This window comes from Neodiprion pinetum, chromosome 2 (genome assembly GCF_021155775.2).
Source record: "Neodiprion pinetum isolate iyNeoPine1 chromosome 2, iyNeoPine1.2, whole genome shotgun sequence".
Classification (NCBI taxonomy): Eukaryota; Metazoa; Arthropoda; class Insecta; order Hymenoptera; family Diprionidae; genus Neodiprion; species Neodiprion pinetum.
Genome location: NC_060233.1, coordinates 4,300,633 through 4,323,085, shown reverse-complemented (window position 1 = coordinate 4,323,085; position 22,453 = coordinate 4,300,633). Strand labels below are relative to the sequence as shown.

Genomic DNA, 22,453 nt, shown 5'->3' with positions numbered 1-22,453 from the left:
TCTTAAAACCGATGGTACTTTCGGAAAAATGATTCCAGCTCGACAAATCCCACGTAATTTTTGTGTGTTTAGTTCGATTAAACCAAACACTGGAAGTAAGTGGTTGAATTGAACGAACCCAACGATCATTGGACTGATTTTGAACGTTTTTGGTGAAAGTAACTGTTCGTTGTGCCGACTTCAGACGCAGGGATTGCCTGAACGAAACTTTGGCAAACTACGAGGAGCGAAGTTAGGTACGTTACCGAATGGTCAGACGATCGCAGCGTAAGATTCCTTAACCATTCCCCTTCACCCGTACTCCCGACGAAGAACGTTGGGAATGACCATCGTGATATATATTTCTCTAAAACACTCTTCTCCCAAGTTGAGCGAGGCCCCACATTAGGCAATTAAATCCTTTTAATCGTCGGGGTAATTGGTCCGAATTAGAGATGCCCGTCCGTCGAGCAGACCGGAGTCTTTGATTATCGTGTGGGCAGAGAAACGCGGTGCGGAGCTGCGTATATAACACATACCTGTAAGAGGTGAGGCGGGAGCGGAGGGAGGAGGACGCGAGTATATATATATGGCCGTGATAGGACCGGGATGGATCGGAGAGAAAGAGAGCACCGTGGCCATGGAATGGAGCGGAGTGGAGCGGAGTCGGGAGGAACACTTACTGGAATATGTCAGTGATTATTGTCCGCGATAATCATCGAGTACCAAAGTCAGAGTTGTCTATGACGTGATTGCAGGCCCCTCGAGTTCCTTGGGCCATGCGAGGGCGGTTATTAGGACCGGTTGGAACAACGGGGTCCAACGACTCGGATATGGCGAGAAGCCTTTCATCCTTAACTATATCTCCTCCACTGACAAACCGCCTTCTGAATCACTCACCGTGCCCCGTTACCTTCGCCAATACCTAACATCGGAGCCAAGCGGTTTCTGATGAGGCTGCTTGGCCCAAAGTTTTAACTTTTTACCAATCTCGTTACAAGGTGGTCGTTGTACGTTCAAGGTTCAGCGAATTATTGCGATTGGAAGCTGGGGACAGATGTAGAAAATACTCCAATTGTCGATGAGAATTTTGAGTATTTATGCTTGGTTTCAAATTGCTTCAAAATTATTAGAGACCTGATCGATTCGATCGATTTTACTCTTTTACGATGGCTCGTTTTGTTCCGAAGACCATTTTCTAAATAATATCTGAAACAGATTTTTTTCTCCAACAGTCAATTCGATATTTCCGATTCTTGATCGTAATCGATGCACATCGATGCAATGTTGTAAAATAAAATATTGAAAGATGCACGCGTGACGAAAAAAATGTTTCAACGAATTCCCAAGAAATACTCTTTTGAGAAAAATTATTCATCGCAGAGTGAAATCGAACAAATCTGCGTGATCTCAAACATTTTTAAGCGATTCGATACGAGGCATGGATATCAATAAGCTTCTAATTATAATTCCAGTGGTTAATGTTTGTGTACTTTTCAAGAAATATTCTTACCTTGTGAATTTAATAATTTGCCAAATACTTAACGTACGTGTTACACCATCTCGTAATAATTATTAAACCAACGTCCATTGGCCCTTCTTTGTACCCGTTTTGCAATCAGTTCATTTCAGTCACGTTTCTATTTTGACATTTTTTTCGTCCACAAATTTGGATTCAATATGTTGCAAACAATAACTGCAGGAATATGTAAAAGTGTTTGCTAACAGTCAAAATTGAAACAATAAATTTCAACGACAATAAGAATGAAAAATCAGTTTAAACTTTCCAAAATTCCAATTTTGCGCGAACGAGTAAGGAAGAAAGAATCTTTGAATATAAAAACAAAGAATCATTGCAAAATGGCATCGGATTGCTAGATCAAGGGATGTATACAAGAAATGGGGTAGCTGCGTGTAATAATGATAGAAAAATAAATGGGTGGAAAAAAATGGTACGAAGAAATTTGTGACGAGCGCAAACCCCGGAGTGACAACATAATATCAGGCAATTACCGGTGAGCGATTAAAAGTGGATTTTAATTGGCTGAGAAAGATACGCGGGCGAGAGTGAATATATACATACACATATATACATATACATATATATGTATAGCGATATAGAGAATAGGGGGTCCGATGGCGGATGAGAGCGAGATGAGCGGTTACGCCGATGCACATGCATAGAGAGACGGTGTATTAGAAATAAATCTTTCTAACATGTAAGTAGTAACTAGTATCCAATTCACATTTATACGACTGTTGTGAGATATTAGCTATTACAAAGAGTTATGACCCGCAACAGCATCCCGGCCTCTGCATCATCTCTCAGTCACTCAGCTATATCCATACTTACACGTACGTGTGAATGTGTATGTATACATATATATATATATATGTATGTATGTATATATGAAAGCCCGCAAGAAGGAATGACCATCATCCCGCCGATATGAATTATGCCGCAAAACCTGCTCATTTTGGTTTCAAATTAGGTAGGCAGCCAGGCAGGTATAACTTTGGTATAAATCGGATATACGTGCACTTGGGAATGCACACAACACGTGTCGTTTGTCTATCCAGATATGCGCCTGTCTCTCCCTCTCTCTCTCTCTCTCTCTCTCTCTCTCTCTCTCTCGCTATATCCGGCCGACCGACGAAATGCATCGGCCGTCTGCACGGTACGTGATACATCACGCTAAATAGAAGCTGGGAAGAAAAATGAAAAAATCAAGATAAAGGATAGAGAAAATTGGAAAGAGGATAAGAACGGGATATACGGAAACAAATAAACAACCGAAAACCAATCGATAGCCGCAATTAACTAACGCGTTTTATCCATAAATTACTCTACGTACATACGGGGAGAAAAATTTCATTTGTTACAGTAACTTGAAAAATTGAGTAAAACTGGTATCGTTGAAAAAAACCTGTTTGAATATTGTTGGGATTAGGGAAAACGAGGTACGCCTAACCATTTTGCGCTATCGTCGATCCTTTTTTGGTTATCGCAACGCTGAATCAGTTTCTGAGGTTTACTCTACTTTTTTCGTTGAACAAGGCTTTAACGTCAATTTATCGTTGCACGAGCGTTAAATTTTCGCAACAGTTGCAAGAAAATAAACAGTAACGGATACTAGAGTTGCCGGTAACAGCTAAAAAAGTAATTTTCATTTTCTACCTGGAACAATATTTTTCGATAGTGTTAAAAAATGAAGATAGTTAAGGACTGAGCGGTAACCGGGCCAAAAAATTTCTCTCAATGTGTAAGTATATTAAAATATAGATACACTTACTTATCAAAGCCGGTGATTTTATTTTTTTCACAACCTTTTAATCATTCGACTGTGATAAGTTCAACGTTTTGTTTGAATTATACGCAATTATGCCGAACAAAAACAAAAAAGATAATAATAAATGGGATCCATTTTGCCGAAATTTTAATATGCGTACAGATATTGCGGTATAAGTATACGTCTTTCTATAGGCTATGGTCTAGGCAATATACATGTATAGACATATGTATGTATACGTATAGCTGGCGGTGTACGATAGTTATTAAATGCGCATCAAACTGTGCAGGTTGGCATTAGGCGTATATTTCCGAGTTAAGAATCGAGTCCCCGGCGCCTCGCCAACCACGACTCGAAATCTACGTATACCGTGTATGTATAATGTTAAACGTATATAATGCCCAAAACTAAACGGCAAATTATACGCATGCTAATAGCGGGAAGATTTAAATTATTATTATCTCTGAAAGAGGAGCAGGTTTTTTCTTGGAAAAGGTTAAGCGATCATTTTAGTTCAGTCGTTTCCTCATTTGAATGTGATTCGAAATCCAGGCAGTGGCGCTTGCTTTTGTAAATCCCCGTTTCTGGATATTTTTGACAAGAAGACGGCGAGAATAAAAAGAAAAAAAAAAAAAAAAACCACCAATTAATTGTACGATTCGACTTGATTTTTTATTTTTATTTTTTTTTTTTTACTTTTTGTTACGGCTTATTTTACACGATTTTTCGGATCTCCTTTTCCTCCGGCTTACGTACGGCGATCATCCGATAAGATACGAGATTTGATCAACAGCGAGGCTCTCTATTCATCCTCTATACCTACATTTACAAAACGAATGAGAAACTCTGCTGAAATGATAGTGTATTATTTAAAAACAAAGCATGTGCTAGAGAGGCTGAGACGGATGATTGGCGAGCGGTAATTCTCGTAATCTGTTATTAATTTGAATACGCGTGCAGTGATGAATTATTTAGAGAAGCTATTACTTTAATGCCCCTTCGACCCTTCACGCGCGCTTAACTAAACGTCGTTCGCTCTGAATTCGTCTCATCGAGTCACTCGAAAACAGAAGAAATCCAAATTTTTTTCCAAAACCGGGAGGGTGTTAAAAATTTAGACGCCATTAAATGTATGTCAGAGCTTTGACTTTTGCATTCAAAGAAAGAAAGAATACGACTATAGATGAGAAACGTCAAAAATTTGTAATAAATTGATTATTTAAATAAATACCTCAATCAATAATTTGAATAAACTGTGTTTACACATTGGAAGAACAACTTTTATTAATTTTCTTTTTTTTTTCAATGATCGACAACTCGTTTGATTTTCTCGAAAATTTTTTAACCCTACGTAGGAATTGATAAATTTTTTATTTAAAAAAGTTTTTTTTGTCCTGCCAGGGAGTCGTTTCGAGGAAAGAGATTTCTGGTCCGCTAGCCGCATGCCCGAGGACATTTTTGCCTGGAATTTGAACCCTGTCATAAGGCGGTCGGACCGAATAGCCATCGTCGTTCGTAACCCGGGGGGGAAGCGTATCACCAGACGGTGAAAATTCCTGCGGTAGAGTCGGTTTGGGTATTAAGGGGGCCTTAGCGAGCAGATTTCTCGAGTGAGTGGGTGGGTCCAAGAATAAAATCCGTGTCCTCGGGCTGAGGAGAAGACAAGAATCCAACCTATGCCCGGCTGCCTTTGTGTTTATGCCCTCTCGGCGTGTCGGCGAGGATCTTCATAATTAAGGTTTAATTTTACGTGATTTCGGTGTTTTAACCCCGCGGAGCAAAAGACTCGGGCTTCGTTCGACGATCCGTTGCAAGACCGTCAAGTTTAAGGGGGAACAGGAAAAAAAAAAAGAAGTGAAACGTTGCGAGTACAAATCACCCTCGGCTAATTTCATTTTTTACAATAATCAAAAAATATATAGTTCTATAAACAGATAATCTAATATGGTTACTGGTTATTTTTCATTACGCTCGTTCTGTCGGGGTAACAATAAATTGTTATTGAAGCCTTATTCAACTGATAAGATGTAGTAAATTAAAAGAACGGATTTAATGATGCGATATCCAAAGAACGTATTGTATTGACAATTACGACACTGAGAGAAATTTTTAGTTCCGTTTACCGCTCGGTTCTTAACTATTTCAATTTTTTTAGTTACTGTAACGTATGAAATTTTTCTCAGTGAACCAAAAATTTTCTATTTCCTATTTCTTTCCATTTCTTTTTTCTTATTAACTGTGACAAATTAAATTTTATCTAAACAGATGAAGAGCTTGAAAATAATACCGAAAATAATGGTTTCCGTCCCCGTAACGCGATGGCGTGTTTTTTTTTTTTTTTTGTGAAGCGAAAGGAGGAAAAAAACGCACTTCTTTTCAAACCGGAGTGACTGATAATCGAAAACAGCCTCAGGCGCGATCTTCAATCAAATCAATCATTATGCGTTATACCGGTCCCATGTTTCTTTAAAATATTCCAAAATTTCCTCGTTTTCTGAACAAGCCCTTTTTATAAATCGATTACCAAGCATTATCCTCAGTTTACTAGACGATTTAGGTCGAAGCCGAAACTATCGGCCCGTTTCACCTCGCGTTGAGGAGTCAACAACCTTCTATCGGCCGGTTCTTTTTCACGTTTCCCAATTTTCTTTTCCTTTTCCTTTTTCTCTTTTTCCTTTCCCTTTCGTACCTATTTCTCCCTCACTTCTCAACGTTTTCGGAAATTTATACCGGTAATTCGTCCTTAATTTCGTATTGATGAGGCCCTTCGGGTTTTTTCGTTTACTTTTTTTTCTTTTTTCTTCTCGTATTTCCACGTACGCGTTTATACGAAAGAAGCGTGCCCCGCCGGAGGCTCGGCGTAGGTGGAAAATTACATAATGACAGGGTACGATAAATTTTTATTTAAAAATTTTTTTTCTTTCACTCTACGTCGGGGGAAAAAATTCTTCTTCCAATTCCCGGTAATCGCGCACCAACCGCAAATTGCTAGACGTATTGTCAATTTTATAACCTACTTTTCGAAAAACACTTCTCGTCAAAATACGATCTGTGTACATACACTTCTGTTGCGCACAAAAATATCGCGAATATATCGCTGTTTCGAAAACTTTTACTTATTACATCAAAAATTCAATCCAACAGCATGATTTACCGTATTCTTATATTCTTCAAATTAGTTTTAATAATGTAGTAATTATTTATATATATATATGTGTATATATATATTATACTTTTATATTAAACATGACATGTTATAATAATAACAATTGTTATTATCATAGTGATAATAATAGTAATAATATATATGTATTACATAATGTATATGTATATATCTACAAGAAGTAGTAGGTACAAAGGTATAAGTTATTATTAATAATTATGGTATTATACCGTAATAAACTTGTATATTCCGTACAACAGATTAATTTACTTGTCGATTATTATTATTAATCCGGTATACAATGTGCAACTGTTACACGTACATTTTTGTTCACACGATCTTGGGTTTGTATAGATTGTTGGATTATAGTTATGCTTTTTCACGTATCCGTTTTGTATTCATTAGCTAACTCGACGATTCGCCCCTCCGCGACGAAATTCACCCCACAGTCTGGTGGGTAAATATACAAAAATAAACGTGTATCGCCCAGAAGCAGCCACGGGAAAAGGCACGACAAATTGCTAAACAGAAGCAAACCTCTCATTATACATTTATACACAATCTATAGGCGGATATTGTTGATACATCGTACTTGCTTACTGTTCTTTCTTTTCTTTGTTTTTATTCATTTGTTTTATTTATTTTTATTTTTTTTTTCACGTTGTAATTATACGTTTGATTCCATGAAACAAACGCGTGTTCGTCTAACCTTTGCAATATACATTGAGAATTGCCTCAGACGTTTGTTTTCAAGTGCGTTTGGGTGTTTTAACAAACATTTTTTATCACTACGTTTAGCACTTGAATTATATTAAATTTTAATACCATTAGAACGTAAATTCTATTCATCATTAGTGTAATTAATTTCTTTTTTTATTACGATTACTTCAGCTATCAGTTTCATTATCAGTTACGAGTTTACAAATAAACGTCAAGTTTATATAAAAGACTGTAATATTGTATGTAATATATGATGAGTTTTTTTTTTTGTTTTTTTTTTCATAAATTAATCTACAATCGTTATCTCTATCTTAGTGTTTTACATTGTATTTATTTAATCTCGTTCTATCCGTTCTTTCAACTCTCTGTCGTACGAAATAATATCCAAGAGGGAAGAAAACGTAAGCAATTAAAATCCTCACCTTTGCTCGCGTTGTGAGAAAATTAAAAATTGAAAAGTGCGATTGGCACCCTGTGGTATAAAACAGTTTACATTACAGATATAGAATATTAAATACATCGGTTACTCTCACGGCTACGACTACGTAATAAATACGAATATTCCTTTAGTATGGATCAGTACTTTTTTTTTTTTTTTTTAAACTTTTTTTCGTCTTTTCTTTCCTTAATTTGTCATCTTCTTTAATGTTCAACCTTATCTTATCTAAACGAATTAGAAATACTTGTAATATTAATAGAGATACATATATTTGGTGTGATTCGTAATTTGTAAGTGGGAGAAAAAAAAAAAACAACGAAATGCTATAATGCGATATTACGGAATAAAAGAATGCAACAAGTGATCGAGTAAAATTGAATAAAATATTACTTTGTAGATAAAATTGTTTACCTTGCGGTTTCATAAAATTGTGAAACGTCAATACCTGAAGGGTAAAGATATCGAATAATCGTACAATAGAGATACTAATGTTACTTAAAAAAAAAAAAAAACATAACGGAAATAAAAAGAAGTTAAGTATTGATACTCCACCATAAATGAAAGATCGCGAAGCAAAATAGGCGGAAAATTTTGCATGCACGCGATAAAATATTCGAGTAGAAATTATTCTTAATTTACAGTTATTTTTGTATAATTATTAGAATCATTAGAGTCTTATAATCTGTACATGAGTTATGATAATAGAAGTAGCAATAGTAGTAGCTCAGTTACATTCAGACCATTAATCTTAAGTTTTACCACATTCAAATATTTACATTGCGTTTGTTTAACGATTTGACGATGTATGAAAGAGGAGGAAAAAAAAAGAAAAAAAAAAAATAGGTCAACTGGTTACCACTGGCGCGTATTAAAGATAAAGCAAATTAATCGTGATCATGTGTATAATTATGAAGCATTATAACATAACTTGTGACTATTATTAAACAAACTTTCGATAAAATCAAATTGTCGTTGAATATTATAATATCATAATCATATGCTTGTTTACCCGTTCTTTAAGCATTTTATGTGTAATTGAACGGAATATTTTTTGACCCGCAGTCTTGTTACAGTTTTTAATTGCTGTACAGTATATTTATAGATCCAGATCAATCACCACCAAGAAATTCATCTCGTAATTTGTCGATGGTCAAAACTTATCTAAAAATTATATAAATCTTACGAATTCGTTTCCGTTTCTTTTTGCGCACATTATTTTACAAGCGATTATATCCCGTGAAATTGAGGCAGGAAAGAACCGAAATAAGATTATACGTTATTAAAAAATCAATAATTAAATATTAGTCATGGTAAACGCTTTTTGAACTGCAGAATAATATCGCGGCATGTTATTCTTAAATTCTATCTGATCCTGATCGAACGATCGATCGTCCTGCGAATAAAAATGTTTTACCAATAATTGGTAAGAAAATTTCAGGTTATCCAAGGTGTCTATACACGGTACACAAGACTTACATTCTAGCGAATAGAAGGCAACAGATTTCTGTCTTACCGCAATGGTAGTCTTTCAATGTTCGAGAACATGATTACAGAGAAAAAAAAAAAAAAAAATGCTAAAATAAATAAATAAGTAAATATGCGTACAGTCGCGATTTAAAAATTGACACCATATGTATTTTGACATTATATATATACGTCGAGTAGCAATTCGTAAATCACGACTGGGGCTGATTTTTCGTCTTCGTCAAAGTTAAGAAATGATAATAATAATAATAATGATAATAATAATAAAGATAAACACACGCTAGAAACGGAAAACGAACAGAAAAAAATAATCGTCGCCGTAATAACAACAACAACAACAACAACAAAAACAACAACGAGAATAATTTTCTTTAAACCGGAGGCAGGGCCCAGAGTGTTGCTGTTTTATCGGCGGAGGTGCTGAGGAATGAAAATTCAGTCGGATGCCAGCGACCGGATATGACTTTGTCCTGATGTTGGGCTACGACGACGCTGGGTAACGGCATCGTTAAATCGCCTGTAAAACAGATTAAGAAAACGGAGTGAAAAAAAAAAAAGAAATTAACAATGAGTCGAATAAATTTTGAAAAGTTTGTTTTTTTTTTTATTTTTTATTCGTATTTCTTTGTTTCAATTCACAGAATTTTATACCCTCTTACCTTGCAGGTCGGTCAAAACAAGTTTATTATCGTATCCACCTGTGAGGAGATAATAAGCGGAAGGTGAAAACCTGATGCTTCGAATATCGGACGCGTGGGGCTTGAAGCACTGAACTGTCCGACCACCCCGTATGTCGAATAGAACGCAGCTGCTGTCCTCGTGTCCAGAGACGAGAAGTCTTCCTGAGGGATCGACGCACAAAGCTGCGACCGGACTTCCGACCTGCAACGGTATCAGATGCTACTCAGGCAAGTAAGGAAGTCAAGTTCCCCGTGAGATTCTCGCGTGACCGATAAAAATCTGATCATCGTAAGGGTGCGTGTTCCGTCACATGTAATGCGACGAAGATTAGAAATGAGAAATGAAGAAACGAGAAATCCCTAATGGCAGTAAAATTTACGTAGGAGTGCTGGATAAAAAATTTGATCAGATATTTTATCGGACGGGAAATGAAGAGAGAAGGAAAAAAAAATAAACGAAAAAATTTTAAATTTGGGCTAGACGAAAGAAATCCGGTAAAATTGAAACTAAATGTTACTACGTTGTTTTTTCAATTAAAATCTGTGAAGAAAATCAAGTCTGATTTAAACTAAATATCGATTTGCAGTTGGAGAAGAAATTTCTGTCAGAGAAAACACGATGCTGACGGATTGAAAGAAATATCCTTCAAGACGTTGAGTGTTGTACATGTTTTCGTATTTCTTTTATTTTTTGTTTTTTTTTTTTTCGTTTTTACGTTTCGTTTTTAAAACCGACCTTAAAAAAAAAAAAAATGAAAACACGTGTCGTTTCAAATCGTTCGTTAAATCGCTACCAAAATCTGTATAACGAATCATCACACACTTGAAACTCGTCTAAATTGTGAATCTAAAATCACTTCCAAGTACGACGGAAAAATAATTTAGAAAATCAAAAAAAAAAAAAGAAATAAATAAATAAAATCGCATAATTCCCGTGTACACGACTGTTAAATTTCGTCGCCAAACTCGTTTCTTCCAATAACAGAAAAGAAGTAAGGTGTAATAAGAATAGCTAAAGACTATCATCTAAATAGCCAGCCACCAGGCGTTGCGTGTAAAAAAAAAAAAGAAGAAAATATATTTGTAAATTCAATAAAAATATGATCGGCGCAGGAATATAGCAGAGTACAACAAAGTGAGATAGAAATATATCATCCTGAAATCTAACTCGTAAAAAATCACTCACTCTGCTACCAGGAACAGTTGCCGGTGTGACCATATTAACGCATCCTCTTGTCCTGAGGTCCCAGAATCTTACGGTTTTGTCCTGGGATCCGCTAACGAACATCGCTCCACCCCAATTATACAACGTTAATACGTGCCCGCTGTGTCCGCTCAATGCTTGAAAGGGTGTACCGGTCGCGCAATCGGTTACGTATATTTTACAATCACCGGCTCCTCCGCTTATCAATAAACTCGATTTGTTCGACGTGTCCTCGAGGAAGCATAAATCCCTCACGGTGCCGTCGTGCATCGTCAGCTCGACTTCCTGGCCTGAAACAGGTGTTGATTTATCAATGTCTGACGGATCGATGTTGCGAAGAAAATATAGCAACGGCGATCGTAACGATAAAGAATAGTAACGGATCCTAGACTTTCCGGTAACGGCTGGAAAACTAATTTTCATTTCCTACCTAGAACTATATTTTTCTATTGTGGTAAAAAATGAAAATAGTCGAGGACTGAGCGGTAACCGGAACTAAAAATTTCTCTGTGTTGAAAAAAAAATTCAAAAATATCAACCCGTTATGAAAATAAAATCAGTTTATAAAACTTTCGAGAACTGTTGTTTCCTACGTTTTCCTTTTTTTTTTTTTTTATCTATTTTCATTTCTACAATCATCAACTTTCGATGCAACCAATTAACGGAACAGAATTTCAAGAAGCACGAAGTACTCGTTACACATTTTCGCCAATTCTCGTTCAGTTATAATATCTGGACACTCGACGACTTTGTGCCGCAGAAGAAATAATTGTACTGCAGAATACGTGGGCTAATTGCAGCAATTTGTAAAATTAAACTGACGCTGCGGTTGGTGACAAAAAAAAATAAAACAAAAAAAGCGTTGACCGTGTCAAAGTCCTCGCAAAGTGAAACAAAACGGTGAAATTTTACCTTCGTTGAAAATTACTTGACGTCTGGATCAGCGAGTAAAGAATTAAGAAGGAAGTGTAGCTGTTTTATATATATATATATATATACGTATATAATATAAAAGTAAAACCGCAAGGCGACCGAAGGGGAAGAAAGTGAGAAATTAAAGCAAGTCATTTTATAAAAGTCTTCGCAGTGATTCGGTGCAGCAATAAATTTGTGCTGCCTAAATTTCGAAGCGTGTCGCAGCTTTCTTACAAGCGAAAGGTCATCTCTCATTGTCAGGTTCGTTACATTAATACAATCGAGTTGTTGTAAGTCGTGTGAATTCGCTTTTGATTTCATTCGAATTCACCTCTCGCTTCTCGCATACCGCATATTATACATCGATACAACATCCGCAGGATAAAAACAGCCATTTGTCAATATCGTGTATCACAATCACGGATAAAAATCTTCGATAATCGTCGTTCCTATTCATGCGTATAAAAAAAAAAGACACGCAATATACAGTACTGGAAGAATTGAAATGAAATAGTGATACCTAATGGAATAAAATAAAAAAATTGGGAATGTATAATTTTCTAATAATGGGCAAAAATAATCGATTATTTTATCACGATTAATCGAGTATAATTGATTAGTTTTTTCGAATCGATTGATCGATGCATCGATTATTTTGAGCCGAGTGACCGTCGCTTAAATTTTCTCATTATACCTTCCAGGTTCGAGTTTTCAGCGTTGAATCGCATCAGCTTGACGGTTTTGTCGTTACTTCCGGTTGCCATAAGCTGTCCATCCGGTGTCCATGCCAGACAATAAATCGAACCCTTGTGATGTTTTGTTCGTTTGAACAAAACGGTAGGTTGATAAGTCTGGTGGTCCTCCCTGCGACAGAAGATTAAAGAATAAAATTCAAAGTAACAACAAATCGGCGCGGCTGAATAAACGAGACAAATTATACGCGCGATGAGGAAATAATTAAAGATTCCCGAGATAGAAGCGAAGCGCACTTTCTTCGATTGGATTGTGGGATATTCCCAGGATTCGCCTGAACGTCGAGTCGCGCTTATTGTAAAAGTAACGTCCGGGTTACTAATTAATTAAACGGAGTAAATCACGGTCTATTATAATTATTATCATCGTTATATGCACCGAGGAAAATTGCAGAGCGAATAAAATATGAACAAAAGCCGGCTGTGGGAGAGAGAAAATTATAGGTGGAAAAATTTTTCTTTAAATAAAAATAGTAAAAAGTTTGCGATCCAAGTAGGTACGGTATGCGTGCACACACGAGTGCGACTTTCTCTTTTTATAAACATTTATGTACCCGAGCACGCAATTAATTAAATATATAACACAAGGTATTAACCGTATGAAGATTTCCAATTTTCCCTGCACTTTTTCCCTCGTTGAAATCCGCTATTTGACTGCACATTTTTTTATTTTACATCGCGAAATTTAAACCTACGAATTGTCGACGAAAAATTAACGGCAAATGTGTATATATAAAAAAAAAAAAAAAAAAAATTAAATAAAAAATAATAAATAAAGCCGCGACCATTTACGGTTTTTTTTTTATTCATTTTTACCTGGCCTACGTATCGTTGCTGAAATTAATGCTATTATACGTCGGTAGAAATCGTTACGAAATAGCAATAAAAAACGGGTCTTAATTAGATGCATGTGTGACAATTTACGGTCCCAATTTACGGATCGAAAAACAATTTGGTGACAGAATATCGCAAGCATCTTCGGATCCATCGGACACGAATATAATTATACAGTAAAATAAGCGTATCGCGACAAGTTGCGATATGTGGTCATGAATAATCGTTTATAATTAAAACCGGAGAATTTTTTTTTTTTTTTTTGTACAAAATTTTACCAAGCCACGGCCTTGAGATGTGAATTATAATTTACACACACACACACACACGTATATATATATATATATATACCCGATTTCTCATCACTTCGCGGGACGGATATAAATTCCTTTTCTTGTTTTTTTTTTTTTTTTAAATTCTCGTTTTCCCTTGGATCGGAAAAAAAAAAACAACAAAAAAAAGTTGCAACGATCTTTGGAATAAAAATCTATCTCCAAGGACATCTTAAGTTTATAAATTCTTTCACGAGAGAATAATTGTACCGAGAAAAATGCGAAAGTATTATATTGTACGTTGAAAATCGTCTTCTGGGATTTCCTACGTTTAGTAAAAACCTGACTTAACGCTTTTGATCTCGTGACAACAGCTTGATGTATGGTATACTAAATTATTTCCATTTCGGTACATCACGCTTTTTAAACGACGAGTTGCACCTATATATGTATATATATATATATATATATATATACGTATACCTATATTGAGACACACAACGTACATGGGGCATTGATTTTTTTTTTTTTTTTTCTTTTTTTTTTCCCAACCAATTTTCCTATACACACCAACTTTCTAAACGCTACATGCATTAAGTCCGGGCGCTGCAGCAGCGACTGTAATTTTATAACCAGCTGCGGCACTCTCGAGACGAGCGAAGAGAAGATATCCTCGGAATCGCGTCCGAGAACCACATTGACATCTTAATATGGCGCGAATGAATGCGCGTTATTATTTAAATACAAGTGTACAAGGCGTTATTCCGAAGAAAAAAATTTTAAAACCCGTTTTATAAGGTAAAAATTTTCATACGCTGAGAAAAATTTCATTCGTTACGGTAACTGGAAAATTTGAGTAAAACAGGTGTCGTTAAAAAAAAAAAAAAAAGAACTGTTTGAATATTGTTGGAATTACGAAAAATCGCTTCCGAATATATGTTACACAGAAAAGCGAGAAAATATGGGTTGTTCACAGGCGTGTTTTCGTTACAGTAAATGTTACTACGTCAGCGAACAATTTACCGCTTCAAATTATTCGACTTAATTAAGAAGAGAAAAATAAGAAACAAAATAAAAGAAAACATCGAATTAAGATTCTGAAAATCCGTTCATAATTCACCGAATCGTATCAGCGTGTTAATAACCGGAACCAAACCGAAACCGGAACCGTGAAAGAGTTAGCGGCGTCATGGGGAGTATAAAAATTATGGCTTATGCATTTCTATAGAGAATAATAATTAAGAAAAGGAAAATAAAAACCCGTTACAAAATACATAATCAAGTAATCGGATGGTCGAAGGTAATAATATAATCTTTTGTACAGAGCCAAGCTTCCATTACTAATGAGAAAGTACACCTATAAATTACCGGTCAGTTACACTCGTAATATGTAACAGGATAAATAAAATTCAATAAATATACTACGAGATGAAATGCATAGAACCGCAGAAAGAAACGATACAATGAAATCAAATTTACTGAAATTAAATGACAATTGTGTACAAAACAGATTGACAATTTTATATTCTTCGTTACAAGCTTGTCTCTAAATCTGAACTAAATTAAATTAGCTCTCGACAAATCTCGAATCAAGTTTCAAGTTAAATCGACCGGAACGTGACAAAATGAGAAATTAAAACTTGCAGCAAGAAAGTATCAATTTTTTTATATTCCTCTGCAAAACTAAAAAAACTCTGCAGAGATAATTGTTCAAATATGTACAAGTAATTTATACATATATATATATATGTGTGTGTGTGTGTGTGTGTGGTACAATATGTACAACGTTTCTAAACTGAAAAATATAATTCTTCAACTAGATACTCGACTGAAATAAAATTGAATTTCTCGGCAATTGCGTTATATGCTCCGTTTGGCATCAAGGCTCGCGGAGAGTCGTTAAAGGATATATAGAGGCTCGAGTTGATTTTCAACGTTGTTTTTGTTGTTGTTTTATCTATTTACTTATTTATTTATTTATATATTTTTTTTTTTTTGTTTTGTTTTGTTTCCCTTTACTTTATCCTTTTCATTTTACATCATTTCACCTATAAAAGCAAGCGAAGAGCCGCTAGACTTGGCTTAACGAGGAGAATTGCATTCGTAATTCGACATGCACATCTTTTATTGCGATATGAAAATATCTTTTATTCACGTTTTTTTATTTTCTTTTTCTTTTTTTTTTTTTTACTCAAGCCTCATTTTTACGAAACGTTTGCGAAAATCGACGCAGAAGGCCGAAGCAACGACTTAATTTGAGAAAATCAACCGGACGTTTTGACACCGAAGAATTACGATCGTATCCTGTGAGAGAAATTGCACCTCGTACGGTACGAAATGATAAATCGTATTCTATACGATTACACGTGTGTATTACAGATGATCCAGATAGATCGAGTGTATGTCATGTATCAACAACAGGATACATCTGATAAATCACCGAGTTTAAAATGCAGTACGAAACGAAAATCTGGGTCCGACGATTTGTCTTAAAATAATTCACATTCGTCAAGAGATTTTAATCTCTGCTCCAATGCTCAAAAAAAAAAAAAAAAAAACAACAAAAAATAAACACGGGTGTATACATTTCACTCAACTATCATCGAACACAATAAATCACAATCTTTACCGCTATAACACGGCGTTAAAACTGATCAGAGAAATTATTGGCCACGGTTGAAACTTTCGCCGTTGCGTATTGTCGGGTGTTCGCTTTGAGTATAAATATCACGTACGTAAAGCACTGTTTGAAAAAAAAGTAAAAAAAAAAAAAAAAGACAACAATTACCGTTTCTCAATAACAAAACCGCCGCAATTAATTTCTGGCGACAAAGTAGTCGTTTGTAATAAATGGATGAAAAAAAAAAAAATTAGAGGGTTAATCGACCGTTACAGATAAAACAATCGCCTGTATGAGATACAAACTGTATATGGGGCATTCCGCGTCAAAGCAACGGGTCATTGGCCCAACCCCCTGAGATTTTGACGTCCAATTGATAGTTTTTGGTTTGTTTCGTTGAAAAATAATCCCTCTAATTTTTCGAATTATTTCAGACATTTTTTAAAAGTGTGGCGACATCATGAAGTTAAGATATATATCTTATTCGCATGATGACGTATATTTTTAAAATCGGTGAGACGTTTTTTTTTTTTTTGTAAAATCAGGAACTTGAAAAAACACATTATTGTGCCACGGTTTTCAAACGGGATGAGAATGCTCGATAAACTCTTTTTTTAGAGTTTATTATTAACGACGGTTTTTATTTAGTGAAAAATAAAATAAATAGAAGCGCCGTTGTGGTAAAAAATAAAACAACTATTTTCTTTTCGTTTCAAGAATAACAACCAAGGAAACGATGGTTGATTAAAAATAATAATATAAATAATAATAATAATAATAATAATAACAATGACAATAACAACAACAACAACAACAACAACAACAACAATAACAACAACAACAACAGAAACTCGTTAACCAGAAACTTTAAATGAAATACAGCATTTATTTAGGGAAACTGCATAATTTTTTATCATATTTCAATGTTAATTTCATATAATTATGCACTTCAAAGAAAATGTAGGTGAAAAGTACAGGTAATGAGTAATTTGGAAAAATTAGAGGTATTATTTCGGACCGAAAGAAACTAAAAAAATCCGTTCCTCATCAGAATCACCAATCCGGAATTGCCCCGTATGTATAAATTTACGATAAATAAATAATTTACAATTTAATATAACTCACCGAACGTCGCTGAGCTTCGGATAAGCGCATATTCTTAGTGTCTTTGAGTTTGAGCCAACGGCGTATAATTTTCCATGTGGGTGAAATTCGGCGCATCTTACAGCCTGCACATCCTCGAGAGCGGTTACGGGAACAAATCTTGGACGACCTCCGCTGCTGCTGCCATTGCTGACGTCGAGGTCGGGTCTGGGTTCCTGCTGAAAATAGATGAGAGAGAAAAAAAAATGAAAAACACAGTTAATGAAAAATGCAAAAAGAAAATTTAAACACGCACGTATAGTTGTAACTTCGTAGCGAAACGCGGTGCGGAAATCGAGTTTAAGGTGAGAACGATTTTACAACGGTGAAAGGACAAACAACCGGTGGAATTAATTAATTAGAGTTTAACAAAGAACCACTGAATATACCTACGAACAAACAGCAAACGCGTCTCGTGTACACGCATATGGCGTTTATCAACGGCATAATCGAAAATTGAGTATACAAAGTTGGAGGCGGATCGACTGTAATCGTTTCTGTAACTGAAACCGCGTGCCGATAGTTTAAACTGCAAGGCTGCAACTGACAATGAATGGTGTTTGTAATACAGGCGAGGGAAGTCTGAACCGATTCGGGAAGACGGTGATCGAAATCGCCTGGAATTGCAACAACTCGAAGATGCAATGACTCTACTCTACTAGAGCTGAGTTGTAAGAATTGCTGTATAAAACCGTCAAGCTATGACGATGACGAAACGACTAATGGAAATAGAAAGTCGGACCTAACGCTGAACGGAATCGCTTGGAAAATATTCGTACTTTAGTCAATTTAGCCGATTCGAGCAGCTGTTTTTAGGAATGTTGGAAAATTGACTGAGAGAAATTTTTAGTTACGGTTACCGCTCGGTTATTATTTATTTTTATTTTTTACCACAATAGAAAAATATAGTTCTAGGTAGAAAATGAAAATTAGTTTTCTAGTACCCGTTGCTATTCATTCTCGTTACGATCACTGTTGCTAGATTTTCTTGCAACTGTTGCGAAAATTTAACGCTTGCGCAACGATAAATTGACGTTAAAGCCTCGGTTAACTAAAAAAGTGAAGTAAGCCTCACAAACTGATTCAGCGTTGCGATAACCAAAAAAGGATCGACGATAGCGCAAAATGGTTAAGCGTGTCTCGTTTTTCGTTATTCCAACAATATTCAAACAGTTTTTTTTCAACGATACCTGTTTTACTCAATTTTTCTAGTTACTGTGACAATTGAAATTTTTCACAGTGTGGTTAAAAATAACCTAAAACGATCTGATCACGATAAACATCGACTGTATATATCCTAATTCACGGGGGGAGATGAGAGCATAAAAATGCAGAATCCGATCCAAATTTTTTCATCGTTCTCTGGTAAAATGTGTATATATTAACAATAACGTTTAAATACTGGTTCAAAATTGCGAGATAATATTACCGCCTAAATATATACAACTAATTGATGTGATTAATATTTAAATCGTACAATAATTTTTCTCGTCACAGTTGAAAAATTCATTTTCACATCTTCAAAACAAGAATCTTTTCTCTCGACGAGGCAACGCGATGATTGATTCTTCCGTAAATTTCATGCATGCATTATTGATTATTATAAAGATACAAAAATTCTCGCCAAGATAATAAAAACGTTGTATAAAGTACAATTAAATTAGTAGAAGTGTGTATACGTATAACAATTATATTTACAGTCACGAAAGGACTGTTAAGGAGGTTAAATCGTGAATATTACGTTTGAACGATCGTCCAACCGGCGGAGCTTTTACTTTTGAACGTTAAATCTCGGTAATGTGAAGCGCGTGTAAAGTGTGAAGCGAAAGAGAAAAATGACTAAAAAAAAAAACTTGAAAATTTAAATAATCTTCTACGCTCTGCGATAATGATAATGACGATGATCATGTTACCTGATAATATAAATTTGCTTTGCAAATGTGTTAACTTTTCGACGTTTCCTAAAACCGTACATCAAGCCGCGCGCACGCGCAAAGCAGAGCAAAGCAAGCTCTATAGTTTTAAAGTACTTTGGTTTAAAGTTACAGCTTTGCTCGTTCGGTTCAGGCCGCGATCGTTTCGCAAAATTAAGGCAATAAAGTCACGAGCTCATCTACTTTCACCAATTTACAGGGAAACTCGCCTCGCACCGGCAGCTTAAAGCCACCGTACCTCGTCGGACAACAAACTTTACACTTTGTACCAATATGGTTCCATTCTTTGTCCCTTCGAGGTCGCACTGAAAAGCATTTCCCTTTCTTTATTTTTTTTTCCGTACCGTTCATCCGGAACGAGTTCTAATTTTTTCTTTTCCTTTTCTTACACCCTTTTTTTTTTTAAACAAACTTCAAAACCACGTCAAATATTAATTTTAATCTACACTGTTTCATTATTTTTAGTTTATTTCGTGTAACATATATCCATATATATATATTTTTAAAAAACGTCGTTACAAAAATTACCATTTTGCTGTTTCAGAATAACTGCAGTCGTTGAATTTCAAAAAATTCTCAGTCATTTGACGCTGTATGACATGGTTTGCTTGATTTGCGAAGTAACAAGTTTTTTTTTCTTTTTTCGAAAAATGCAACAATGCAATAACGTTACGAACTTCAATCTGATATATATTATACATAGTACGAACGTAACATGTTTACTAACTACACTGATCGGTCTTATCTGAAGATGGGATAATAATGTCTTCCATTCGCATATTTATACATTGTAAGTGTAAAATATGCAGCTATCGTGAAAAAGTAATTGAAAATTGAAATAAAATAATATACACGTATGCACATAAATACGTAAAATAGACGGCAACGTTGGATTTTAATCATCGGATTGCACGTGATCGTTTTTTTTTTTGTACACTCGCAAGAAGATTAATAATTGAGCGTGAAGTCACGTATAATGTACAATTAACCGAGGTCTCGATTTGTTATTTTCTTTTTCTTTTTAAATTTTTTTCTCGTTTTTTCCTCGTTGAATAAAATTTCTGTTTCGCCCGTAATACAATAATATACGTAGAGACGAATTACGGCGAAACTATAAATGCCACGGCGGCGATATCGTGACGCAACGTTACGTATTAAGTATAATTTTATCGCACAGGTTGACATTTACAACAAGCTAGAAATGTACGGGTGTTCGATTATAAATTTAAATTCGTCTTAGGACTTACGGTCTAAGAAGATGCAGAGCCACGCGTGCGCGTTCCTGGTACGAAGGTGACAAAAAATAAATAAATAAACAAATAAATCAAATAAAATAGCAAAGTAAAAAGTGCTTTAGAGATCATTTGTGTCCTCGCTTCTCGTTGGACGATCATCATCATTGTCATTATCATTATCATTATCATTATTATTATTATACTGCTGCGGGATAATTTTACAGTGTTATACATATATATTAATATGCCAGACTAACGATATAAGGTGTGAGAAAAAAAAAAAAACTTGTCCCACGATTATTTTATAGACCTGGCAGAGAAAAGATTGTTTTTTTTCTTTTTTTTCTCAACGTGAAAACCGATCTGCTGGAAATTTTTCTCCATTTAACCTAAATTCTACCTTTTCCGTAAGAAAAATTGTTGTTGTTGTTGTTATTATTACGACGATTATTTTTATTATTGTTGTTATTGTTATACTGTTAAAATTATAATCATCACGCAAATAAGTCACGAAGGCTCGACCGCGTTATCGGATTTTAACGCTTTCGCGAAGCTGAAAAACATCCGTTAAAATTATTACTACAGTGGGAATCGATTGAAGGAGAATTTTTTATTTTTTTTCAGTTCCATTAACTAAAGTCAAATCGCGAAGACGGATTAACCGGATCAGAAAATCCTAGCGAAATTTGTCGAATATGCAGGTAGGAGATGGAAAAAAAAAATTTTACTGATTTTGTGCTAAAAATATGTGCATTGCTAATCATTACATCGATTGACTTTCTTAAACATACGTACATACGTTTATGTACAAGGCGGGATTTATTTTCGATCTGAAATGTGGATAAGTTTAAAACGCTGTAAAAATCTAATTATTATCATCAGCTCAATGTACAGGGTGTCCCAATTTAATAAACGCATTACGTTGTCAGTTTCAATTGAAAAATATGTCCTATAAAAGTTTTGTGGTTCCGACCAGTTTCTTTTCTTTTCTTCTTCTTTTTTTTTTTTTTTTTTGTTACAAAGCGAATAATTCGTGAGATACAGGAAAAAATCAAATTCCGGAAGACACGGAGAGGTCGAGACGCGATGAATAGAATCACTAACGCGTACAGAACAAATCCAAGTGCAATCCTTTCGAATCCACCTTCCCGTGTCTTGCAGAATTTGATTTTTCCATCTATCTCACGAATTATTCACTTTGTATACATAAAAGAAAAAAAAAAATTGCCCGACAAAGTTGTACATTTTCGATTAAAGAATATATTTGAGTTGAAACAAAAATGTATGATTCCAATTTTAAATAAAATTCAAAAGTTAATAATTAGCGAAATTCGAATATCCGTTGGAAAATTGTTATTAATGTACATATACAGAGTCTTCTGAACTGGATTAAGTTTCGGAGATGATCGTGAACATATCTGCCATATATGTATATTCGCGACGAGGGAAAGCGTTTCAATATATGTACGTATATACGATTCTACGAACAGATATTACCAATCTGTCGATATTATACCGTCGCTAGGTTCTTTCCATCTCTTCGACTCTCGTCGTTAAAATATTTTACTTTTCACCGAGTATTACTATACAGTTCTCGAACAGCGATTTCACGGTTTCTGAAACCTGATTTAAACCGCTGAAATAAACCGTCACAACCGATCTATGTACAAGAATTTTTATTACAAATCTGTTGATACGATTATCCACGTTTCGTCCCAAATATTTCTCACAGTTAAATTGTATCGTTGAAACGCGGAGGGCAGGAAAATTTTACAGTTTTATAAACAA

General features: G+C 35.1%; 1 protein-coding gene across 5 annotated transcripts in view; it reads right to left on the bottom strand.

Moving 5' to 3' along the window:
- Positions 1-6,149: 6,149 nt before the first annotated feature.
- LOC124211042 (WD repeat-containing protein 47) overlaps positions 6,150-22,453 on the bottom strand; it is a 105,000-nt gene continuing 88,696 nt past the window's right edge. For 3 of the 5 annotated variants that reach the window (XM_046609682.2, XM_046609678.1, XM_046609679.2), the window contains exons 6-10: positions 17,479-17,675; positions 12,570-12,739; positions 10,943-11,250; positions 9,736-9,976; positions 6,150-9,593 (exon numbers count right to left, since the gene is read on the bottom strand). In XM_046609682.2, the coding sequence (XP_046465638.1) occupies positions 9,448-9,593; positions 9,736-9,976; positions 10,943-11,250; positions 12,570-12,739; positions 17,479-17,675 (1,062 nt within the window). In that variant the 3' untranslated portion in view covers positions 6,150-9,447. The remainder of the gene's footprint in view (positions 9,594-9,735; positions 9,977-10,942; positions 11,251-12,569; positions 12,740-17,478; positions 17,676-22,453) is intronic. The other 2 variants (XM_046609680.1, XM_046609681.2) reach the window with 2 other exon arrangements.